This window comes from Carettochelys insculpta, chromosome 24, assembly GCF_033958435.1.
Source record: "Carettochelys insculpta isolate YL-2023 chromosome 24, ASM3395843v1, whole genome shotgun sequence".
NCBI classification, from domain to species: Eukaryota; Metazoa; Chordata; order Testudines; family Carettochelyidae; genus Carettochelys; species Carettochelys insculpta.
The window spans coordinates 3,781,762-3,807,557 of record NC_134160.1 but is presented as its reverse complement, the minus strand read 5'-3'; the positions used below and the strand labels follow the sequence as shown (position 1 = coordinate 3,807,557).

At 61.0% G+C, this 25,796-nt stretch overlaps 1 protein-coding gene across 1 annotated transcript; it reads right to left on the bottom strand.

The window, feature by feature from the left end:
• Positions 1-2,680: 2,680 nt before the first annotated feature.
• Positions 2,681-24,607, bottom strand: DLGAP3 (DLG associated protein 3). Its single transcript, XM_074976219.1, has 10 exons — positions 23,582-24,607; positions 18,309-18,514; positions 16,371-16,485; positions 14,300-14,534; positions 12,931-13,271; positions 11,193-11,278; positions 8,969-9,396; positions 7,852-7,943; positions 7,012-7,155; positions 2,681-3,402 (listed from the first exon to the last, which is right to left on the bottom strand). The coding sequence occupies exons 1-10, from the start codon at positions 24,605-24,607 to the stop codon at positions 3,184-3,186; spliced, it is 2,892 nt and encodes a 963-aa protein (XP_074832320.1). The 3' UTR covers positions 2,681-3,183.
• Positions 24,608-25,796: the final 1,189 nt, after the last annotated feature.

The window sequence follows — 25,796 nt, the reverse complement described above, 5'->3', positions numbered from 1 at the left end:
CCTGAACGAGGGTAGCTCTGAGCTCAGAGTGGGCAGGGAGCAGGAGCTGGGACCATCGTGGGGTGGTGAGAAGAGAGGGTGCCCCTGGAAGGGTTTCACAGTGCAGGGGGCTCTCTGGTTACAAAGGAGGGACCATGTGAGAAGGCAGCACTGCGATTTTGCCATGAACCTTCAGCGTGGTCCGTGGGGGAGCCCTGGTTGCCCAGGGCAGGAGGCCTGGCTTTGGGGGGGGGGGGGCTCCCTCCTCCCGGCCTGACGGAGGGAGCAGACTGCGCAGTGGGGAAGGAGGGCTCTGCAGGGGCGGGAGCAGAAAGTGGCCAAGAGGGCATTCCTCCCCACGGGCCGTTCTCAGGATGGGAGGGGTCCGATGCCGTGTCACTAAACTGGTGCCCCCCACCCTGCTTGCTGACACACTGAGCAGACACAGCGGCAGTCTGGGTTTGCAGCCCAGCAGGGAGGGGGTGGCAGCAAAGGATACCGACTTGCCCAGCCCACCTCATGGCAGCAGAGAGGCACCATTCCCGCAGAGAGCCCCGTGCCCTCTCCCTCAGGCACATGGGCTGCCGTGGCGCATTGGCTCTGCAAATGCAGCTCTTGCCCGAGCAGGGAGCCAACCCGGTCTTACCTGCTGTCCTGGTGGTGCCCCACGCAGCTGCGTATGCCTAAGGACGGCTCCGCCAGGCACTGCTAAGGCTGTATCATGCAGGAGGGGAAGCTTGTAATGCACCAGCCGAGCTGCCCCTAGGATTCAGCCTGGGGAAGGGCAGACCCACATTTATGTCTTGGGTCCGTCGCCACTGAGAGGGAGAGCCGGGAGCATTTCCCCCTCTGCAGGCCGGCGGTTCAGAGCCAGGGCAGCTGCTGGAGGTTATGGCGGCTGTCGTGGTCCCAATCTTCCCTCACCCGCACTGCCCTGGGGCCTATTGTTTACACCAGTGCAAAGCCAGAGCAGAGCACCAGCCGCCCTTCGCACTCGCTGTGCTGGGAGGCTTAGGGCTGCATGCGGCGCAGGGTGACCACCAACAGGCCCAGCGCCAGACCCACCTCCACCACACCCTGGCAACCTTCCACTGGCCGTCCTGGCAGGCGTGAGTGATGATGATTGACAAGGGAGGGTGGTTCCTGGGACACAGCGACCAGGAGCTGCTGTCCCTGGGCGCTACTGGCCAAACAGAGACTGAAGGCCAATGTGCAGATTGGCTCTAGTCCTTACACAGGCTGAACCTACTGAGGCCTCCAGGCCTTGGTCCTGCTGGACTTTCTCTGCGGCCCACCCTGGCTGCCAGCAGTGAGGGCCACTGCCCTGCTCTGTAAGGCACCGTGCTGCAAAGGAGGAGCCCTGTCTTGGCCTCTGTGAGCCCAGGCAGGGCCCTGTGATGGGAGCAGCAGGTGACAAGGACTCTGCTCTCAGTGGAGGACAACGTGAGCTGCCCCACGGGGGGGGGCAGGGCCAAAGGGGGGCTTTGGCCAAGCCGGCCAGCACAGGGAGACACCCCAGGTGGCGGCAGGGCAGCGAGAGGAGCAGGGCAGCATTTGTGGTGGAGGCATGGGTGTGGTTCGCTCCTGACTGCCAGCCACTCCATTACTTTGCACTCTGGGAAGGGTTTCTTTACAGGCCGGCCAGCCCGAGGCGGCACGGCCAGCCCCAGCCCCAGCCCCGCCTGGCTGGAATCAAACCTCCCCCCCAATGCAAGGTGAGTGCAGTGAGACCTTTGGCGTGGCGGCACAGGCCTTTGCAAGCTTCTCCATATCAAGACCTACTCCCGCCTGGCAGAAACCAGGGCTCCCTCTCACTTTTTTCAACCACGGGTGGAATAAATGTTGTTCTGTGCACCAAGGCATGTGTGGATGTGCACCACCCATAGAAACACAGGCTGCCAGCTGTAGGCGCTCTGCTAATCAGCTCTGTAGCACCTGAATCTCTCTTGGGCGGCTGCCCAATTGCTCAGCTTACAGGGAACACTGGGCAGAGCTGTGCCCTGCACTTGCCTCAGGAATACCCTGCACTGAGGACTGGTCACTTAAAAAGCCGGGCTTGATTCTAAGCCCAGTTTGATGAGGTGGAGGGAGGGGGAAGCATCAAGGGAAACCAGCCCCAGACCTTCAGCCTTCACCTGACAGAATCCAAACCCTGCTCCATATGACACTTTGCAAAGACACTGGCTTCCACCCCATAACCTGCCCCACGAAATTCACTCCCAGGATAATCCAGTCAGACCCACAGCGGCGAGAAACCAAAGGGGAGCAGGAAACAGTTTTGACCTTCTCCCAGCCTTCCGTGGCTAGTGCCCGCACGCCGGCACTCAGACCCGGCACCTGGCCCCCGGCCCACGATCGCAGGATGGGAGAGAAAGAGAAGAGAAATCATAGCGTAGTCTTACTGACGATGTACATGGAGGGACAGCGGGGACGGGGTTGGCTGCTGCCATGGAAGTCCTGCTGATCTGATCCCAGTCTCACCAGCAGGAACATGGCTGTGCTCACGTGTCGGTTTCATTTTATTCCTTTGATTATATGTATATATGTATATAGGTCGATGACCATGGATTCCCCCAGGTGCCCAGGCACGAGGCAGGGATGGGACTGAACCATGAGAGCCCCCATGCCTGCCACGGCCCGATGCTTCGTGCCAGCTGGGGAAGCTGGCCTGCCGGGCACGGTGACTTTGGCGGCAGGCGCGGTGACTTTGGCAGTTTCCCCCTCAGGCGCCATGTGGGGAGGATATGCAGGGGGCCTGCCTGCATCCCTTCCCCCTGCAGTCAGCTGGGCTGGGGGGCATCCCCCCTCAGTGTAAGGGGGACAGTGGAAGAAGGTGGGGCGAGGAGGGGAGGGGGCTGCAAGGAACAAGGTCAGCAGAGCTCTGAAAGGAGGGCGCCGGAATGTGCGGGAGGGGGAGATGGGCTGCGAAGCAGACAGGAAGGAGTGGAAGTGCAGGGCAGAGAGGGGGCTCAGGGACAGGCCAGGAAGGGGTATGTGGGCAGGCAGGGTGGGGCCTGGGGGGACCACGAGGGCAGGACAGAACCTGGCTCATGTTCATTCACCGTTGGCTCCATGAATCAGAGACGATAAAAAGTCGAGACGCTGCGAGGGGGCGGAGAGCTGTCCCTGCGGCTCAGGGCCCGGCCGTCACAGTGAGCTGTGGACTCTGTCTGTACAGGGCAGGTAGAAAAGCCAGGCCTCCCTTCACAGCCTGGTCTGGGCCTCCGGGATATAGATCTCGATACTGTCTGCGCTCTCGGTGGCTGAGTTCTGGCGGAAGGAGGCAGCTCGCTTGGCCGCCAGGAGCCTCTTCCGGGCTTCCTGCCTCTGGCGGTCGACGGAGTCGAGGGAGCGCTCTTTCACAGGGTGCACCTTGGAGCGGGGTGGCTTCTTTGGTATCGGGGGAGGGACCTTCTTCTCCTCCTGCTCAGACAGACAGAGTGGGGCTTAGCGGGCATGACAGGAAGCATGGGACATATGGACAGCGAGGGTCAGCCCGTGCCCCGAGTTTGTACGTGTCCGTGTGTTCACCTGGGGCTTCGTGTGGCTGTACGCACAGCTGTGGGATTGTGCGGGAGACCATGCAAGGGTGCACACAGCAGGTGTGCCCAGTCGTGTGGGTGCATATACGTATGTACCCCCAGCCAAAGGTGCGTGCATGTTTGTGCAACTGCATGAGCCTATTCGTACGGGTGGACGTGTGCGTGTGTGTGTGTGTGTGTGTGCACAGCTCCCTGGGTGTGAGCCCATGCAAGAGAATACACATTTGAGTGGCCACCTGTCTCTCCTCGCTCATAGGAGCAAGACCCCTTACGTGTCCTTGCACATCTGTGCACGTGCCTGCCTCCCAATCTTTGTGCATATGTCTGCACCCATGTGTGTCTGTGAGCATACATGCCAGCGGTGTACTAGCTAGGCACAATAAGTGGGTTAATTTCTGTGCCAACTTGCACTCCATTCAATCCACCAGTCCCAGGGCTGAGCAGAGTCCCTGGGGTTGAAAGACCAAGCCCATTGCCTGCACGCATGCTGCCAGCATGCCGCGTTCAGACAAGGAAGACGAGGCCGGCAGCTTCGGCCCAAGGCACAGTAGGGGCTGTGGTTGACCTTGGGAACACCGTCCCAGGGTTTGAATCGGTGTGACGGACAGCAAGGCTGCAGAGGCGTGAGGGGACTCAGTTGCTTTGGTTTGGCCGATGGTGTGCGCGTGTGCCAAGAGCATAGCTGTACCTTTGACGATAACATCAGACAGAGGATATGCCGTAGCTGTGCGTGAAAACCACAGGAGAGAAAAGGCTCTGTTTGTTTGGGTTGTGTTTTAAGCGTTCGCCAAAGAGGCCTGTTGCTTTTCCCGGGCACAGCTCAGCCGCACCAGGTCGGGAGCGGAAGTGTTTGTGGAAGAAGGAGGCAGCTGTGATCGTGGATTTCTCACCGCCCTGACTTTTTCCCTATGAAATCTGTGATACATAACCTAGGATGGGATACGCAAACAGCGATCTCTGGCTGAGCTCGGCCGAGCGCCCACAAGCTCTGCCAAGGGGCAGACTGCAGTTAGCTGTCTTACACTGATCGCTGCATATGGTGCCCAGTAGCATACGGGCTCTGCCTGCGTAGCTGCCGACTGCAGGGAAAGGCACCGGCGGCAGGCAGCAGGACACCAAGTGCTATGAATAGTTGTGTGGGGCACTACCTGGCCATGTAGTGAGCTGGAGAGGGTGTGACCCTGGGGTGAGCAGGTGTCTCAGGCACTCTGCTCTGTTCTCCTGAATGGCACCTCACTGTCTACACAGCTGGTCACAGCTGGCATGCAGTGTCTGCACTTCCCAGCCGCCCCAAGGGAGCTGTTTGCCGCGGGCCGCAAAGGCTCCAGGCGCAGGCAGGGTTCGGGACGGAAGAGTTAGAGCTTTGCTAACTGGTCCTGGCCATGCTCACAGTTTGGCAGGGCTCCCATCGCTGCGTCCCTCTGCAGCTGTAGCCACGTCCGGGTCATCCCCTACCCCAGCCCACAAGAGGGGCTGAGGAAAGCAGCGGGGATGCAATGCAAGGAGAGAGGGAGATGCACTCCGTAAGCCACACACAAATATGGGACAGGGAGATATGATGGGAAGAGGTGGCTCTTCCAAGCCCCGGGGAGCTGGGAAGGAGGTGGCTGCTACCGGTGACTCCCCCCTGCAGCCCTGGGAAAGCTGTAGCTGCTGGTGATCCCCTGCAGCCATGGGGAAGCAGCAACCCCCAATGCTCCCTAAGCCCCAGGGAAGCTGCAGCTGCCAGCCTCCCTGGGAGCCCTGGGGAAGCAGCAGTGGCCCATGCTTCCCCGAGGCTGCGGGGTGGGGAGGGGCGGCCCAATGTGAGACAATTGGTCCCTTTTAAAAAATAAGTCAGGACACCTTTTTCGGTGTCCCAAATATGGGACCGTCCCTCCCAGTACGGGACAGATGGTCACCCTTCTCATTCTCCTACAGCAGGGGTGCATCAAGACAGCATGGTCCTTTCAGCCCTTCAGTGGCTCTGGACCCATTCCACTTGCTGCCCATGGGGCAGGGACCCCGCTGCTCTTTCCCTGCATCCTCTATGTGTGACTGCTACCGGGAACGCACCCGTTTACGCAGGAGTTCCAGTTCTGTCCCCATCCCAACAAACCCTCTGTTCGACTGCCAAGCCAGGAAGGCACCCACTCACCATGGCCCACCTGGGCCCAGACAAGGACGTCAGAGCCTCCATACTGACTCCACCTTGCCCAACGTCCTGTCTATAAGAGTGGCCCGCACGAGAGGCTTAGGAGAAGTGTACGGAGCAGGGTGATTATGGAGTGATTCACCTGTTTCCCCCGGCCATCAGAGGCGTCAGGGAATCCAAGTATAGGGTAGCATCTCTAACCACCTTGGCTAATCGCCATCAAGGACCACTCCTCCATGAACTTCTCCGCTTCTTTTTTGAATCTCGTTATAATTTGGGCCTTCACTGCATGCCCGGGCAACGAGTCCCACAGCTCAGCTGTGTGTTGTGTGAAAAGCCCCTTCCTTGCATTCATTTTCAACGGCTGCCTCTTAATCTCCACCTTGGATTTCTGGGGTGTGGGAGAGGCTTAGATGCGTCTCTATTCACCTTTGAAGCACCCTGCATGCTCTTATAGACTTTTCGCACGGGGGTGTGAAAAGTGGGGAGTGGGTGCCCTCAAGGGGGCATGAAATTTCATTGGGGGGCACAGCACGACCGGCTGCTGGGCCTCAGGCTCGTCCATCTCCTTACAAATGGTGAAATGTGTGACCGTTCCTATGCCTGTGCTTTCGCAGTCCTAGACCGATTCATAACGGTTTTGCATTCTACAGACGTACACGTGCCCAAAGGGGGCGGGGGGGTTCATATGAACGTAACTGAAATTTCCATCAGTTCCGATGACATTAGACAGGTTGGGGGAGGGGCTGCTAAGTACGGGGGCGCAAAGTGGGACCCAATGTGAAAAGTCGGCTCTCCCCCGCTATAGTCGATCCCCCTCCCTCGGTCGGCTCTTTTCTGAGCCGAACGGCCCTAATCTTTTCGGTCTTCCCTCCTAAGGAATCAGAGGGGTAGCCGTGTTAGTCTGGATCTGTAGAGCAACGAAGGGTCCTGTGGCACCTTATAGACTAACAGAAAAGTTTAGAGCATGAGCTTTCGTGAGTTAACTCTGAAGAAGTGAGTTAACTCACGAAAGCTCATGCTCTAAACTTTTCTGTTAGTCTATAAGGTGCCACAGGACCCTTCGTTGCCCTCCTAAGGAAGCCATTCCACTTCCTTGATCATCTTTGTTGCCCTTCTCTGACCCTTTGCCTATCCCACCACATGCTTCTTGCAACAAGGCAAGCACACCTGGAGACCGCACTCAAGCTGGGAATGGACCGTGGGGCCACACGGTGGCATTAGGACACATGCCGTTTTTGCTCTCCCACCAAAAACCGACTTTGTGGACGGTGGAGTCAGAGCCACCCTGCCTTCATGCTCCAGCTACACCCTCCCCTTCTCAGCCCACGAGCACTCACAGCCTGATCCCCTTACCTTGGGCTCGATGAGTTTCCATCCGTTGGCCTTGAGCTGTTGAAGCTCTGCAAACTTCAGGCTAACATCCTCGATGGACAACTGTAGGAGGTCCCAGAATCCAGCCAGGTCTTGGAAGGTGGGGACGGGGAATGCGTTCGGATCCTTCCAAAGTGGGGGAAGACAGTCAGGTGAGCTCCTTACATAGTGGGGGTGCAGAGATTGTCCCTCACTTCCCTGCTCAAGCTGGTAACGAGCAGAGCCGGGCTGTCTGGGCCTCAGTGGAGTGAAAATGTCTCCCTCAGCAGGGCCGGGACAAAATGCTTCAGGAGAAATAGGAACCAGGCTGGGGCTTCAGCCCAGTGTGCAAAGCAGCTCCCAGTGTGGCAGAAAGCTGAGAGCTGTTATTACTGTTTAATTAAAACGCTGCTGCTGCTGGTGCTTCCAGCAAGAGATGAAATAACCAAGTCACCACAAGAAAGAGTCATTTATTGTCTACAGTACAGGGTGAACCTCTCTCATCAGGCTAAATAGCACAGAATGCTGAGAGCCAGGACTGGTGGCTGGAAACAAACTTTATGAGATGATGGGAAATTTGACCGCACCCATGATAAGTTGTTGTCCGGCTAACTTAAATCATGGTGGCTTATGGATGTTGCCAGACAAGAGAGTTCCAAACTAGAGCGGTTCGACCTGTACCTTAGACCCAACCTTAAAAGGGTTAGGGTGAGCGTCCGACCCTTTGGGTGGCACCTCCAAATGGACCCATCTCCAGCAGTGCAGGGAGTAATGTACCCACTTCAGACCCCTGGAAAGCTGCTGCCTCCCCAGCCCAGTTGCCTGTCAAACCGAGGCACTCACCATGTTCTGCTGGCAGAGCCGGAAAAACTGTTGCACCTTCTGGGACATCAGGAGCTGGGTGCTCCCCACGGCACTCCGGATCTTCTCCAGAACTGGCAAGGCACCGGCAGAAAAAGAAATGGGTGAGAAACTGGCTAAGGCCATGACCTCCCCCATGCCCCTCTCAGCTCCTGGGATGCTGCTATCACAAGCCCCAGAGGGAGTTACTTGCCACTAACCTTAACCTCCTTAACTCTTCATGAACTGGATGGCACCTAGTGCCGGCTGCCAGGGCAACCCCGGCTCAGGCGCCAAGCGGGATACAGGAAGCCCCCACTCAAGAGCAGGTTGTGACCCAAAAGCTGGTTTGTAAGTCAGCTGCGTGGAGCTCAGAATGCATCTTCCCACTGAACTGAGGTTGTAAATGGGAGTCGGGTGCCCGGGCACCCATCTAACCCTTAAATGCTGGATATTGGCAATGGGAAACAGCAGGTGACTATTTTTTATTTAACCTGGAATGCTGGTGCTTGAGGAGAGGCAGGTTTCATCAGCAGAGGACGAGGAGGTAGGTGAAGATGCTGAAGGGGACTTCTGGGCATCCCCCAGCCATCACCCTCTCTCCCCTGCAGGCTCTGTGCCAGCTTCTGTGGCCAACCCCAACCCCTGGCCACCTCTCCAGCTGCAGCCAGTCCTTGCTCACCCAGGGAGTCAAGCAACACAAGGGTGGGCTGGAGGAGCCGGGGCAGCCGTGGAGATGGAGAGAAGTGGTGGATTCCCCTTCAAAGAGCTGCTTCCCTCCAGCCACTAGCTACGTGGCCACCCTCTACTTCACTGGAGTCCTCCAGCCAGACCTTGCTCTGCTCGCCCTCCCCTGGGCCTCTCACTGCTCCCCCGGCTGCAGGTGAGCTTGTGTCTGCACGTGTGGCTGTTCCTAAGTAACTCGGGAGCACGCTGGCCTATTACATAGGGCTGCACGGCACAAGTCTAAGACCCTGAGTAACCAGTATATCGGTACTGCCCGAGAGCACTGGGGTGATAGCCCAGGCTGCATGATGCTGAGCAAGACTCCAGCCCCACAGGCCTAGGGGGATCCTGGGGGGCACCCCCCTTCCAGTCTGACACCCCCATCGGGACTCACTCTCCTCCGGCAGGTCATAGTCCTCGGCCTCCCGCTCCATCTGCTGGCACCAGCCTTCCATCTTCTCCACCTCGGCCTGCAGGAGCTTAATGAACCACTCCCCATCCCGGTGGCAGGGAGAGGCCCTGCCAGAGTCAGGGAGGCTGCGGGAACCCCTGTTGATCCAGGAGTCCCGCCGGGGCACCTCCACCGTGTCATACTGCATCTGGTAGTCCTCCCGGTAGGCCCACTGGCCCTGCGTGTGCACCGTCTTGTACACCGCGTACTGCCGGCTGGAAGCGTCCGGCTCCGACGAGTGCCGCTGGAAGGGCCGCCCAAACTGCAGGGCTTTGTCCTCGGTGGCCACCGACAGGCCCGAGAAGCCTTCCAGCTCCAGGTCCGCCTGCACGCCGGCCGTCACGCTGTTGGAGCGCTTGAAGCGGGTCCGCCTGGCGAAAGAGCGAGAAGGGGGTTCCGAGAATGGACTCCCGGGCCCGGGAACAGCGCTCACCCCGCAGCCGGAGGGGCGTCGGCATGGCGGGGGGAGCTCCAGGCCGGGAACGACGCAGGGGCTGAGGGGTGACACCGAAGCTGGGGCGTGCCCCAGCTGGGGTAACAGGGAGCCAGGGGCCAGACTGAAGGACAGCCACAGAGCTGGAGTAGTGGCCGGGCTGGGGGGCTGGAGGAAACCTGCCCAGTCGGAGGGTAACCAGGTGGCTCTCGTTCAGCGCTCACTGGCAGTAAAGCCCATGCGCTAGGACCCTCCCTGCAGCGTGTCCTGGCCCTGCCGAGCCAGGACAGCGCTCCCCTGGCAGTAGCAGCGTGCGGGGCCAGGCCGATCCCTTTGCCGGGAAGCTGAGCCAGGAGGCCCCAAGCTCCAGGCTGCCTGTGGGGACAACCTGCCAAGAGCGGCTTCCTCCTCTTCCCTCACTGCAATGCCTTCTCTCTTCTGTCTCTGCGGTAACTGGCGCTGGACAGATGCTGAGAGATGGGGAGGGGAACAAGTGCTCAGGCCCCTGGGTAAGCAACGAAAGGACCTGGTCGAGTTCCCCTCAGACGCCCCTCAGTGACTCGGCCCTGTGGGGACGGGGGAGGCAGGCAAGGTGAACGAGCAGGTCTGGAATAGTCCAGCCTCTGTCCCTCTGGGAGCGGGACTGGGTCAGGGGATCTGGGGGAGTGGGGCTGGGTCGGGGGCTCTGGGGGAGTGGGGCTGGATCTGGGAATCTGGGAAAGTGGGACTGGGTGGGGGGCTCTGGGGGACCCGGGCTGGGTCGGGGGATCTCAGGGGCTCGGGCCATCTCCAGCCATCTCAGCCAGATGCCACTTGACCTCTTGGCTTCTCCATCCAAGCAGCTGAGTCACAGCTACCTTCACGTCCCAGCCATGCCTCGTACCCAGCCTTGCTCAGCTGCAGGGCCAGGTGCTGCTGGTCTCAGCCAGACCCTACGGCGCTGTACTTCCAGTTCCGCCTCAGAACCCAGGGCTGCTATGAGGGGCAGATCCAAAAGCCCAGAACTGACCCGCCCCCGCCTGATCTGGATCAGACCCGGACGCAGATAAGAAGCTGCTCTCCACAGCCGCACACACATCTCTGCTCACACCTGCAGCAGGAGGGACTCCAGAGGGCTGCAGGATAACACACGCATTGTGCAGCTATGCTGCAGTGCATCATGCCGGGGCTGAGAAACTCAGAGATGCCAGGAAGGCCCTAACAGGGCCCCAGGCCCTCTGGCCTCCTGAGTGCCAATCTGACTCCCCTAGCACCAAGCAACAATTGTGACAACTTGCGAGCCATTTCTTGTCGACCTGGGTGACACGAGTTTGCTTGGCCTCAGTCCATATGGCACTGGATGGGTGCCCACCACACAACCTCCCTGCTCAGCACAATCAGCTGCTTCTTTGACAGCTGGCAGGCCAAGCAGCTTAATGGTCCAGAGCCAGCCTGACCGACCTCCCCGCCCCGAGCATGCCGTCAGGCCAAGGTGGAGGTGCGTTGCACAGGGAAGCTTGCCCCGTTGCTGCCTGCATTGCTCGTTACAAGCTGCTGAGGCGACACCGCTGTACTGAACAGTCAGCAGAAGACGCGGCCAAGCTCTTGGGACGCTCAGGAGACGAGGCGCGTTGCGTTATGAATGTTTAGTCTGGGGGAGGCATTGTTTGGAAACAATGAAGCCTGCGCGGCAGCTGCACTAAGCCCGGCTCCTGGAGCGAGGGAGCGAGACAAGCTGCAATTAACCAGCCGTACCTTTTATCTTCTTCCACTTGCACCCCGATGGAGTGGAATTCCCTCTGGCTCCGGCTCTCTGTGTCAGAATCCGAGATAGTCTCTACCTGCAGCGGTGGGCAGAGGGCTAGAATTGCTGCCTGGCCTCTGGTGCGAGAGGCTCATGCTTTCTAACTTCCATCCCCAGAGGCAGCGGCATGGCCGTGGGAAAGCCAGAGGCCTGGTCTACACTAGGGATCAAAGGCGATCCCAGACACGCAGTTCTAGCCACACCATTTGCATAGCTCGAACCGATGGATCTGGATCGACCTTCTTCCCTGGAGTAGATGGGGCTTCTTTCGACTCACGCCAATGCCCCTTATTCTCCAGGTCAGCGTGGAGTACCAGGGTTGACAGCTGAGCCCAGAGAGATCGATTTTGCTGCGTCTTCACACGTGCGGCAAAATGGATCCCCAGAAGATGGATCGTGGTGCGACGACCTCCCCCCGCCGTAAGTACACAGACAGAAGAAACGAAGTGCTAACGAAAGCAACGGCCAGGCAGCCCCAGGAGCATCTAGCACAGAAATGAAGGGCCACAGAGACGGGACTCCCCGCCAGCGTTCCCCATAAGCTGAGCACTTGGGTGGCCACCCAGGAGAGAGCCAGGTGCCGCCCAGCTCACAAGCAGAGTGCTCCCAGCCAACAGCCTGTGTGACTATTGGTGATACACATCTGTACATGCCTCAGTGCACATCAATTTTATTCTGCATAGAAATGGAAAAAAATAGAGGGAACATTGGTCTCTGCTTGCCCCATTGGTCAAAGGATGAGGTCTGGCAAGAGGTCATGGCATGAAGTAACATTGTGCTGCCCTTGCCTGTTGGCAGGACCATGTCATGTAGACACAATGCCACCTGCAACAGGTCTTGGCATCGGCTGCAAAGCCAGGTCTTGGGGGTCAGACCTGGCTTTGCAGCAGCCCAAGGTTCGCTGAGAGTCAGAGAAGGGACGGCTGAACGGGAGGCAAGACAACATGCACCCTGCAAATCTGCAGGTACCCGCTTCATACCTGTGCATGTGGGTGCGGGTGCGGAGATCCACAGCTCCATTTCGTGGATACGGATACAAATGTTGTATCTAGAACCATGTTCCCGCTAAGCTTTTCCATCCATGTGAAGAATAATTTTATGTGCAGCAAAGCATGTGCAAATGTGCACCCCAAGAGAAACACAAAGCCTACCTGTGGGTAGGCTCGCCGATGTGGGGGGCAGAGGGCACCACGCGGCCTGCGCAGCGCTGAGGGTTAGCTACCCCAGCCCCACCCCTTTCACGGAAGCCCTGCCCCTTCCGAGAGCATGGAACCATCCTCCCCACGTTGCCCAGAACACCAGCAATCACGTCAGCCCCCTAGCTGTGGGTGCTCTGGTAATCAGCCGGGCAGCATCTGACTCTCACAAGCGCCCCACTGACAGGGAACACCGAGAACCCTGCAAACGTCCAGACCTCTGCTTTAGATCCACGGGGGTCTGCACCCACTGCTGTGGGGCGGCTACCCCCCGGCTCATTGGTGCAGAGGCGGATGTTGACACCAATTTTGCTTCCGTGCCAGGGCTCTGTGCATTGGGACCCTGCACAGAGCCCCCGTTCCCAAGCCTGGAAGGGCCAGTGCTGGAGGAGTCATGGGGCTCCCATTTAGCATTGGCGGCTGGCTCCAGACCGGGTTAGACCCCGCTTTAGCTCCTGGAGGCTCTGGGGAGCCAGGGGCACATGACACCTACCTGAACTCCGATGGACGGGCGCCATTTCCTCTGCCGTGCCAAGCTCCTCAACTCTTCCCGGCCTGGGATGGCCTTGATGATGAGCGTGGAGGGCTTGGGGGAGCCCCGGGGCTGGACAGGGGGCAAATCCAAGGAGATGGATGTCACCTTGGAGCTCTCCAGGCTCTCGGTGGAGTTGCAGCGAGCTGCGGCATCTTTGGACCACGAGGTGCTGCGAGCGACCTCGCTGGGGAGGTAGCTCTCGTGAGTGGACTCAGTGCTGCTCTGGGCCGTGACGGAGATGAGGGGCTTGGCTTTGATTCCTGGAGGGATGGGAGGCGGCGCTTTCCTGTAGCCGAAGGCTGCAGCGGGAGAGGCACAGGGTCAAAAGCCACGTGAGAAAGAGACACGTCTTGTTTCCTAACGCCCACCCTGCCTCTGCCTCCTGCCTCCTCAGGAGGTGCCAGGCCGAGGGCTGCTGGGCAGCTGAGCGACCTACAGGAACTGGCCCTGCATTGCCACGCCCTGCTCATGACCTGCGAGCTTGCGGCCAGGGGCATAAAAGGGGCGTTTGCTTTTGGACCAGCTGTTTGGCCAAAGGGACTGGGCAACCCTCAAGTGCTGGCAAGCCCTGAGGCAGGAGGGCAGGCGGGCGAGCCAGCTGGCAGACAAAGCGTGAGAGAAACACAAGGAGAAAACCAGAAAGCCCCAGGAAGAGAGGAGAGGGGACCCGAGAGAACTGCAGAGAGGAAGGTGGAGCCCAGGCAGGAAGGCTGACAGACAGAGACAGACAAGATTGGCTGGCTGGACAAAGCCCAGCTGGACACCTTTAGCCTCTCCGAGCACCAGTCACACCAGCTGCTCCTGCAGGGAGGCTGTAGCCAGCCTGTCTGGCAGCACTCGCAGCTCCACAGCTGCTTAGCCCGGCCCTTGGAGGGCATCCCAGGGAGAGAGCGGCACAGTGGGGCAGTGGGAAGCACTGGGTGCTGTCTGTGAGAGGCGGAAGTTGGTGGGGACGTCCCTCCGTGGGGAGGTGGAAAGGGTCCTTCTATGGCCAGGGTGGGCAATAAGGAGCCTGTGGGCCAGATGCAGTTCATCAGGCCTAGGGCCACCAGATGCTTTGCTCACCTGGGGGTCCACAGGTGTGTCTGCTCACAGCTCCCATTGGCCGCGATTCACTGTTCCTGGCCCACGGGAGCTGCAGGAAACAGCACAGGCGGGACCACCACCTCCCACAGCTCCCATTGGCCGGGAACCCCTAACCGCCAGCCTCTCCTTGCCCACCCCTGCTCTGTGGGAAGGGGCCGGGGTGGGTGTGAGGTGCCCCTGGGTCCTGGCCTCTGTGGAAAGGGCCCCAGGAGCAGCGCCGTGGGGCAGGCCTGGGACTCACAGGTGCTGGGCTTCAGGATGCTGCTGGTGATGGGCGGCCGGGACGGGGCGGACATGGAGAAGAGCGAGAGGCAGTCGTCGTCCTGGGAGCAGCCTGCCTGGATGGCCCGCAGGTAGCTGTGGCTCCGCATGCGGAAGCAGCCGGGCAGGTCCAGGGCCTCCACGGCCTGAGACTCCACCTCACCGAAGACAGACTCACACACCGCCTCGAACTGGTGGTTCAGCCCCTCATTGATCTGGGGAGAGTGGGGCCGGTGAGGGGCCTGGGCAGCTCCAACAGGGTCCAGTGCCTCCTCCCCAGCACCATCCTCTATGGAGATGCCCGAGTGCCTGCAGGGAACGACTAGCCCTGGTTGCTCCAGAGCTAGAGGTGATGTGGACGTGGCCGGCACTGTGAGGGCCCTGCATCCACTCCTTCGACTCCCGCCAGTGGGGGCCTATGGCTTCCCCAGGGCACAGCAATGCGCTGCCCTCACGCAGCACCCTAGGGTGCTCAGTCTCTGCAGCTCAAACAATCCCTGGCCTCTGCCCAGGCAGCTAGTCTGGGTGGCCCATGCTGGCTTCTCTGCGGTGGACATCTGTCCACTGGGGACTCAGCTGAGACCCACCCAACTCATTGCACAAAGTTGTCCCCATCCCACTGGTTGCATGTGACCAAGAGACCTAGAAGGGAAATGCTCCCAGTCCCTTTGCAGAGCTGCCACCAGCTGCCATGGCCTCTCCCCTCTGCTAGGGCTCCTGAGCCCTGGTACCAGGCTGCTACCTCCTCCGGTGTGTGACGATCTGCCTGGAGGGAGGGGTTGGAGTGATCGTGCAGAGCCCAGCCAGGACGCATGGCAGGGGAGGCCGCTCCCAGTCAAGCTTTCCACCCACTGTGGGGTGAGTGGGTCCCCGCAGAAGCGAGAAGGCCCCTACACGTCTGCTCCTGATACGGTGCCTGCAGACCTCACTGGCCCAGCCCGGCGTTTCCGGGGAAATGCAGCTCTGAGACCATCACCCAAACTTCACACCCGTTGCTGAGGGGAGGGGATGCCTGTTACTAGGGCAGAGACAACCTCATCCCTAGACGCTCCCCGCCAGGCCCAGTGCAGCCAAGTCCAAATGACCCCCACGACCCCATTGCTACACCCAGGCTACGCTTGGGGGCCAGATGGCCGGGGGAGATGGAAACGGGCCCCAGAGCCTTGCACCGCTAAGTCATCAGCTTGACTCCCACTCAGGCCCCTGGTGTCATCCAAAGGCATTAGCTGCTGGTGCTGGCCGGGGGCCCGCTACGAGGTGTGCCACCGGCAGGAAAAAACCTCAGCTGCTGGGGAATGTGGAGCTCAGCTTGGCAGAGAGGCCCGGAAGCGAGAGGGCCCCAGGTGCTGAGCTCCACTTGCGTCCTCTGGAGGGACGAGATCGTAGCATCTTGGCAGGGCAGCCTGGAGGCGCTTACCTGGCCACTCTCCGGGCTGCACCCACCCTATGGAAACAGCAGTGGGGAGCCGCCTGCTGCGGAAAACGTGCGTGGCAAAGGCAGGGGCAGAAACAGCCTTGGCTGGGAGCAGAAAGCAGGGGCAGAGGACAGGAGCCACCTGGGAGCACAGGGCTGGGAAGTGGAGAGCACCGAGCAGTGCCGGGGAGGGGGGCTCACGGCCGGGCTGCAGATGAAAGGCCAGCAGCACAGGCAGGGGGAGGCCACACGGGCAGCATGCATTGAGGGGGGCTGCAGGAGCAGAGCCACTGCGGTGAAGGGGCAAATTGCAACCAGCACATGCAGGGGCACCTGCCGCCTCCTCAAGAATCAGCGCCCCCGGGCTGCAGATTAGCATGAGCGATGTGGGGGCGGGGTCAGGTGTCCATGCAACACTGAGGAGCCGGCGGAAAGCAGCCAGGCCTGCCCTGAGTACCAGATGGCTCCAGCTCACCACCGAACAGGCAGCCCCCGAATCGGCAGCTCCAGCAGCGCATTCAGGAGCCCAGAGGAGAATCCAGCCCCGTGACGGGTGCTGAGTCTGTTCAAACACCGCCCACCTCCAGCGACTGAGGGCACAAGAGCCAGCCACAGCGAGGGGCACTGCCCCCTTTACCTGGCCAGTGGTGAAGGAGCGTCCGTAGCCCTGTCCCCGAGGGTGCATTCTCGCCGGGGTGCAGCAGCTGGGACAGTTACAGACATATGAATCAGAACAGTGCCTACTTGCAAACCTAATGAGAAACAGTGGGAGGGAAAAGGGATTCGAACCAAAAGCAACACATTCAAGCAGAGCATTTGGAAACAGCCCAGTGCCTGGGCTCTTGTCTGCAGCTGCTGCTGCGCTCTGACCCTCCAACCCCTGCCCCCCGCCATGCCGTGGCAGCTCATCACTGCCTCTGCAAACTCCCCACGCAGCACGCAGGCTACCATAGCACTCTGTATGCCAGCCCAGTGCCATCTGCAACAGTGCAAACTCCTGCCACAGGCCTGGTATGCACCAGTCTAGTGCAATGGCGCGGAGCTCTGAATTTGAACACAATTTGCACCCATCCAGCATATTTGACATCTCTTGTGGAGGTAATTTACACCAAACCAGTATAATTTACACTAGTGCAAACTCTGAATGCAAACACTGTTGTTACCCGGGCAAACCCTAATATGAACACAACAGTAGTACTTGAACTCTTGCGTTTAACCTCAGTTTCAAAGCGGTAAACTTCCGCCCCATTCCTGCAGAACTGCACCAATGTGAGATCCCACTGCACTGCTGCAAACTGTGTTTAAATCCCCCTTTGACAGGGGTTTGCAGCTGCGGCTGAAATCCGAGCAGAGACAAGATCCAGCCAGGGAGTCTCTCAGTTCACATTTTCCCTGAACCCCAATACCGTTTATTTTAACCTTTGGTTCACAGAATCACAGGGCTAGAAGGGACCTCAGGAGGTCATCTAATCCAGCCCCCTGGTTCCACTCACTGGTCTGGTTTCACAAATCTACATGCGCAAAAATGCTCCGTCACTTGCGCACCCAAGCCCCGATTCTACAATCAGATCCCCTCATGTGCAACCTGCACCCACACAAAGCCCCCTAAACTTGGTCTGTGCCCACTAATCCAAGCGCAGGATCAGGGCCCTTAATTGCAAATTCCACTGCCGTAATCGCACATGCAAGTGGCCACCTAAGCCGGATATCATGTGTCTGTACATTTACCAGAACCACGCAATCAAACCCACCAGCATTTTGAACAAGCGTTTCTGAAAATCTGGGTGCTCTGAAAGTAGAGCGGGCCCTTGCATTCCCTGTTTACGGCTGCCCTACAAACTTGACCCTCTCCCAATGTAGAAGCTATTTGCCAGTATTCACAGAGCACAAAGGAAAGGAAGATTTTAATCTCCACTCTCCCACCCAGCCTGAAAAATCTTTGAGGCAGAAATTTTCTCCTTCAATGTATCTGTGCAGTACCTAGCAAAAGGGAAGGGGGTGGAAGGGTAGTCCCTACCAGTGTCTTTGGGCACCCTCATAGTGCCCATGCGAAAGAACAGACACAACAGGTGAGAAGAACTTTGTGAGGCTGGTCAGTTTCCCACTCAAATGTCCCTGCACCAGCAGTTCCCTGAGGATGTTTCAGGGGCACATCTGCAGGGGATGGGGTGGGGAGGTGGGAGGGTCAGTGAAATAGACACGTTTAGGGTTCCATGGAGCCTCACTTAAAAAATTAACAGTATTTTAGCCTGAATTCCCAGCCAGAGACCCCTTGAAAGCCAGGTCTCGCGAATGCCAAAGTGAAGCAACCCCAAGCTCCTGCACCCTCTCCCCCAACATCCTCCCCCCGCCCCACCTCCCACCCTGTACCCCCCCAACATCCTCCTCTGCCCTCACCCTCCCACCCCGCAGCCCCCTGCAACATTCTCATCTAGCTATCCCTCCCCCCACTCTGCACCCCCTCCCCAGCATCCTTCCCCAACCCCACACCTTTAATCCACACCCTCCCTGCCCCTCCCCAGCCGTGCCCCAGAGGAGGTTCCCGGTGGGCCTGGCCCCTCGGGCCCTCTCTTACTTGGTCCTGGCCTGGTCAACGCTGGAGGAGCGGCGGTAGCCCTCTCGCCGGGACAAGCCCTTGGGCGACACCTTGGTGCTGGCCTCCGAGTCGCCGCTGTCGTCGTCTCCCATGGCCTTGATGTAGCTGCCGCTCCGCATCCGCCGGCAGGGGATCTCGCCGTCCTTCCCCACTGCCGGGTAGCCGCCCCACTCGTCCTGCGGCACCTGCAGCCGGAGGCACCCCACAGCGCAGGGTCAGGTCACGGTGCCTGGGGCAGTGGCGCTTGCAGAGGGCGGAGGCAGCACCTCACGGCGGGTGGTGGCAGAGGCACAAGGGATGTGACCCCGACAGGCCACAGGTGGCCTCTGCCCGGAGCACCAGCTGCTCAGTCCAGGGCAGACACGGGGGAGCCCGATGGAAGCACAGAGTTGCCCGTGTCCAGCAGCTTCACCACAAGCCATTCCGTACAGAGCCCCTCTCCTGCTGGCTGCGGGGTCCTCTCGCCCGTAGGCCCCGCGAGCGCTGCAATGTGGAGGGGCAGCCACGCTCGATACAAGAGGAACCCTCCCTTCCCACGGCTGGCAGCTCACGCCTGGACAGGCCCAGAGCACCAGGGCTGGGGCCCCACAGGGGTGTGTTAAGCCTGTCTGTATCCCATACCATGAGCCTTCCCTGGCTCAGCCAGCAGCACGATGTGAGCCCCTGTCCGCCAGGCCGGGGTCCCTCTCTCAGCTGTCAGGTGCAGCTCACGGCAGCAGGAACTGGCTTCTCAGCACTGCCCAGTCGGGTGCTGGTTGGGGGCACAGTCTGCCCCGAATGCCCAAACAAAGGGCAGCTGGACTGGGCAAGCTCAGAGCCTTCATTCCTCTCCGTACCCCCACGCCATCACGCTCTGTGTCCCACCGCCCCCTGCCGCTGTGCATGGCCCCCCTGAGTCCGTTCTCGGCTTCGCTCCCTCACCCCTTTGCTGCACATGGGCTGCAGGGAGACTGGCTGCCAGGGGCATCTCAGCTAACAAACTGCCCCCATGTAATGCCCAGAATTCCCACCTCATGGCGCTGCAGCAGGCTAGGCTGGGCCATATTCCTCTGCCCCCGCACCCCCACCCCATCACCAGCATGGCCACGGCCAGTCGCACTGCCAAGAAACCACATCACAGGCTCCTGCTTCAGCTCCAGGGACCCCTCGCCCATCCCAAAGGGCACAGCGGAGCAAGGGGAATCCCTGGGCAGAACCCTTACTGGGGCCAGCTCTGCCCATCAGCTCACACCTAAGGCAGCGCCGGGGGGGACTCAAGGACATTTCAGTGGCTCTGCCACATTCTCCCACCATCCCCTCTGCTGTCTCCCCTGCCTGGAACCCAGCCAGCCAACACCCCAGAGAACGGGGGCAGGTCCAGCTGGCAGCAGATGTCAGCAGAGACATGCCCCAGTAGGAAGGGGGGAGCTTTCGTGCCTGGGGTGCCCTGTCCATCTGCCGACACACAGGTGCCCATGGGCAAAACACACGGTCAAGGAACCCGAGCAGAGCAAGGCAGGCAGATGCTGCTGAAATGCAGCCACCTCTGGGGAGGAACAGCACAGCAAACAACCACCCAGATGGCTCAGAGGTAAAGGGCTCACAGCAAGATGAGACAAGGGTGGGGAGTGGTGGGGGCTGGATGACGGAGACCCGCTGCCCCCCTTGCATCTTGGGAGCACAGTTCTGCTCCCCCTACACCAGCCTGAAACTGGACAGACCTGGGGAGGCCCCCAGTTTGCAGTAGCGTCAGGGCTGACCGTGGCTCCTCCCTGCCCCACAGATCAGCCAGGGCCCACGGATCTCCCACACACCCTTTGCCCCCCTCGGCAGTGCAGGCCAAGCGTCTCTGCCACGGAGAGAGCGGCTGGTGCAGGGCCAGCCACAGGAGGGGAGGGAAAGGCCCGGTGCTGATGGGCTCGTTAGGAAGGCAGCTCATTTACATCTTTCCAATCTGTGCTAAGCGATGCACAACCAAGAGTGGCTCACAGGGGCACCACACACGCGCGCAGGCTGCCTGGTTACTCCACCCCAGCTCCCCCGACAGCAGCGCCGGCAAAGACATCTGGATCCAGCCCAAAAGCCCCTGGTGAGCTGGGGGCAGAGCGATTGCCCCTTCGGCGCAGGTGGCCTCAGACGGGGGCGGCTTCCGCTCTGCCTGTGGGGCAGCAAAGCCAGCCCTGCAAGGGGCCCTGCGTGCAGGGGAGGGGGCGATGGCAGGGCTGGGGAACCCTGGAGCAGTGGGATGCTCTTTGGGAGCCAGAGAGCTCTGCTAGGGCCTGCGAGATGCTGCCCAGCTGCCCAGCTGCCTCTGCAGGCGCTGTACATGGGACGGGCCAGGAGTCACAGGCAGCGAGCCAGTGGCAGAGCTGGCTGGGGCCCGGGACAGCCCAGGCAGTGCTAGGCAAGTTTCCTTTCCACTCTGTCACTGCAGCTCACACCTGACCGGTGGCCCCTGGCTCCCATGCAGCTTAGCCGATGCCCTGCGGTGCTCACCCGCCACCTCCCCGGCTGCAGCCAGGAGCGAGCGGCACCCTGGCAGGTTGCTGGTAGCCAGCACTCAACCCCTGCCCACGGCACGCTTGGCCTCTAACCCATCCCAGCTGCCCTCCAACCCCACCCCAGAAACAAGCACGGTGAGGGAGAAAACGGAGCAAACTCCAAGGAAGTGGTGGGGGGGGCGTCTGCCTGTCCTGCCAGCGCCCCAGGGATACGGCACAGGAAAAGCCCCCCTGCAAATCCAGCCCACTCCCCGGAGAGCCCAGACTGGCAAATCCCCTCCATGCCCAGCCAATCCCAGGTCCTGGGGAGGAAGATGGTTGTGGCGTCTTTCCTCACTACTGAGACCAGCTTCTCTCCATCCTCTTAGAGCCCCAGCCAGGGAGCTGAAGGCTGCCACCAAATCGCCCCTCACTCTTCTCTTCTGCAAACTACACAAGCCCAGATCCTGCAGCCTCTCCCCTCCCCGTAGCTCGGGTGCTCCAGCAGCTCATCATTGCGCTGCCCTGTGCTGTACCCGCTCCCGCACAGCCACTTCCTTTCTGTACTGGGGGCCCAGAACTGGATGCAATGCTGCAGATGGAGCCTGACCAGGGCCGAGCAGAGGGGAGTAATCACCGCTCTAGATCTGCTGGAAATGCTCCTGCTAACGCAAGTCCCAGTCCTTATGCCTGGCAGCCCCCACCCCCGTGTGTGTGCACACTGCAGCAGCGTTGTAAACCCCCCTCCGGAGGGCCCAGCCGGGGGACTCGGCGCGTCCACACTGGACTGGTTGTGCCACTGCTGGGCCCAGGTCTCACCACGCCGCTACGCACTGACTGTGCTGCCTGACGAGAGCTGGCGGCATCGCCCTGGGCCTTGGGCTCCCACTCACCCCCCAGCGGGTCCCAGGGCCAGAGCAGACTGGTTTGTGTGTGGCCAGACAGGCGGCTGCAGCTGAACCCTGAGCCAGAGCCCAGGCTAAGTGGGCCGGGCAGAGACATCCTCACAGGCCTACGATGGCTGGGAGTCACAACGGGCTGGTCCCATTCTCAGGAACACAGCCTCTGTCCCACAGTGCGACCCACGGCTGCGGGGTGCTGGCCTGAACCCCGGGAAGTCGGAGGAGAACAGGCCAGTTATTTAAGGGAGCAGGGCAGTGACCCCCCTTGCAGCCCCCCACAGCACCTCACCCTGCAGCACCCCACAGCCCTCCACCCTACAGCCCCCCACAGCCCTCCACCCTGCAGCCCCCACACAGCCCTCCACCCTGCAGCCCCCCACAGCACCTCACCCTGCAGCCCCCCACAGCCCTCCACCCTACAGCCCCCCACAGCACCTCACCCTGCAGCCCCCCACAGCCCTCCACCCTGCAGCCCCCCAGAGCACCTCACCCTGCAGCCCCCCAGAGCACCTCACCCTGCAGATGCACAAAGAGTTGCGGGTGGGTCAGCGACAGGGGCACAGAGGCAGCTCCCCAGCCTGGCACTAGGGGTGCTGTGCCACCAGCCAGAGCCAGGCAGAGGAACCCAGGGCTTCAACCTCTGGCCACCCCACAGGACTTCCCTCGGCAGTACCCTCCAGGCCCTCTCCGTGCACCCCTCCTACCACCCATGGGCTGAGCCTCTCCTGCCCCCAGCGGGGGCTGAGCACTGCACTCCCAGAGCTGGCTCTGCAGAGGCCCATGGCTGGCACAGCCTCACCCCCAGCCACCAGGTGAGCCTGTGGGGCTGGGGAGGGGAAGCTGAGGGAACTGCTGGCGCGGGCGCTTCCGGGACAGCGGTCTCCACATGCACACCCCTCAGCAACCCAAAGCCTCAGCCAAGGGCTCCAAGTAGGGCCGGGGTGGTCCGGTCTGGAGAGCAGGCGGAACTGCCGGGTTGGCAACCGGAGCTGAGGTCTGCCTAGGTGTGTGGTGGGGCAGGCGTGGGGCAGGGGGTGGGGATGGCGCAGGATGTGGGGCAGGGGGCAGCACCCAGTGGGAAATGCAGCCCTGGAGTGTGCTGGGACCGCAGGGATGGAGGGCGAATAGATCAGGCCGGCGCTGAGCGTTGGGCTGGGAAGCTGCTGGGAAGCAGGTGACCCTCAGCTGGGGCTTCCTTGTCCTGGCCCCAGAGGGAGCTGCCAGCAAGGGACTGTCCCCTGGGGACCAACAACCCAAAGCTTCTCCTGCTGCCAACCGCCCCATTCCCTCCTGGGCTCTCCCTGCTGCTGCGGACTCTTGCCCATAGGTGGCAGCAGCCCCCTGGACCTGTGGCTCCATCATCAGCCGCCCAGGGACATTCTCCAGCTTCCCACAGCTCCTTTGCCCGGCTCTCCGCCTTCCCGCCACACAGCTGCCAACACGTGGTGCAACAGTCACTGGCCGGGGCCAACTCCAGGATAAGGCCGTGGGGGGGCCCGGCCCACGGCTGCAAGCTCACAGCAGAGATTGCAATTCACCATCGCCAGAAGCTGCAGGCGTGCAAGGGGCACCATGTTCGGTGCAGCCCCCAGGCCAAAGGAACTAGATTCGTAAGGAGCTTGTCCCCCAACCTCCAGCCCAGGCAGAAGAGCCTGGGGCTGGCTCAGCAGAGGGGACGAAGGCACCTGACAGCATCCAGAGACTTCTCTGCACCAGGGGATTTGCAGTAGATGTTCCCACTGCTGCAAGGCCTAGTGCAAAAGGGACACCTGCTCCCGGCACTGGCTAGCTCTCCACAGGGCTGGGCCACCCTCGCTGCAATGATCTCAGGCGGGATGGGAACCAGCAACCAAACTCTGCAGGCTTAACCCGCCCGCCAAGCGCACCTCACCTGCAGGTAATGGTAGCCTCTGTCTTTGACCTTGGCCTCCTGCAGTGCCAAGGCTTTGTCCTGGCTGCCTCCGGAGCCAGGGTAGGCCTCCCGGGCTTGGCTGACCGTCATGGTGTGCCAGGCGCTCCGCTTCAGCGTCTGGCCGTCCAGCGACATGGACATGCCGGCGCACGCCAGGCACTTGCCCTCCCCGCCACTCTTTAGACTCTTCAAGCTCAAGTCTCTGAAGGCACTTTCCGGAGCATCCAGGCAGTACTGGGTGCCCTGGTCCACGGCGTGCCGGCCGGACACCATGTAGCTGCTGTCGCTGTCCAGGTTGTCGTCGGAGCTCCACCAGCCCATCATCTTGGTCCGCTGGCGGGAGTCCAGCTTGCGGTCTTTGCTCTTGCTCCGCTTGCCGTGCCGGGACTGATGGTGGTGGTGGTGGTGGTGGTGGTGGTGGTGGTAGCCATCCCCCCGGCCCTCCGCCTTGGTGCCGTTGTACTCCCGCTTGGCTGGGGCCTCCAGGGAGTGGGACTTGGCAAAGAGCTTCTGGACAGAGTGGACCAGGTGGCGGATGCGGCTGGGGCTCTCGCTGCGCTGCTCCGTGGCACTGGCCCGCTGGTACTGCAGCGTGTGGAAGCCGTCGTGGTGCAGCGGCAGCTGCTTCTCAAACTGGTCCAGCAGGTTGGGGGGCAGGCGGTTGATCTTGCCGGAGGGGTGGGTGGCCGCCATGCACTCGTCGCAGGAGTCGTAGGGCGGCTGCGGGTGGTGCATCCTGGGGAAGGTGCTGCTGCTGCTGGCGGAGAGCGGCTCGCTCAGGCTCACGGGCCCGCCCGAGCACTCGCTGGGGAGCCCGGGGCTCTGAGAGGGGCAGTAGCGGTGATCCAAGGAACAAGGCTCGCTGGGGCTGAGGAGGTACGACTGCCTGGAGTCCTGGCCGTGGCGGATGTAGTCCAGGGGTCGGTCGCAGTCCTCTGGGATGCAGGGACAGGGGGGCCCGGCAGAGCTTTGTGATTGGCTACGCTCCCCATGGTAGCTCTTCATCCTGTCAGAACCTCACACGGAACTTCCTCATTCTGCCGGATTCTCCCCGCGGGGTCCCCTGCAGAGACGGGAGAGACCCGTTAGCCATCGCCCGTCCCACCGCCGCAGAGACAGGACAGACCCGTTAGCCATCGCCCGTCCCACCGGTGCAGAGACAGGACAGACCCGTTAGCCATCGCCCATCCTACCAGCACAGACACAGGACAGACCCGTTAGCCATCGCCCGTCCCACCAGCACAGACACAGGACAGACCCGTTAGCCACCGCCCGTCCCACCAGCACAGACACAGGACAGACCCATTAGCCACCGCCCGTCCCACCAGCACAGACACAGGACAGACCCATTAGCCATCGCCCGTCCTACCAGCGCAGAGACAGGACAGACCCGTTAGCCATCGCCCGTCCCACCAGCACAGACACAGGACAGACCCGTTAGCCATCGCCCGTCCCACCAGCACAGACACAGGACAGACCCGTTAGCCATCGCCCGTCCCACCGGTGCAGAGACAGGACAGACCCGTTAGCCATCGCCCGTCCTACCAGTGCAGAGACAGGACAGACCCGTTAGCCATCACCCGTCCTACCAGCGCAGAGACAGGACAGACCCGTTAGCCATCACCTGTCACACCAGCACAGACACAGGACAGACCCATTAGCCATCGCCCGTCCCACCGGTGCAGAGACAGGACAGACCCGTTAGCCATCGCCCGTCCCACCGCCACAGAGACAGGACAGACCCGTTAGCCATCACCCGTCCTACCGGTGCAGAGACAGGACAGACCCATTAGCCATCGCCTGTCCCACCAGCACAGACACAGGACAGACCCGTTAGCCATCGCCTGTCCCACCAGCACAGACACAGGACAGACCCATTTGCCATCGCCCGTCCCACCGGTGCAGAGACAGGACAGACCCGTTAGCCATCGCCCGTCCCACCGCCACAGAGACAGGACAGACCCGTTAGCCATCACCCGTCCTACCGGTGCAGAGACAGGACAGACCCGTTAGCCATCGCCTGTCCCATCAGCACAGACACAGGACAGACCCATTTGCCATCGCCCGTCCCACCGGTGCAGAGACAGGACAGACCCGTTAGCCATCGCCCGTCCCACCAGCACAGACACAGGACAGACCCGTTAGCCATCGCCCGTCCCACCGGTGCAGAGACAGGACAGACCCGTTAGTCATC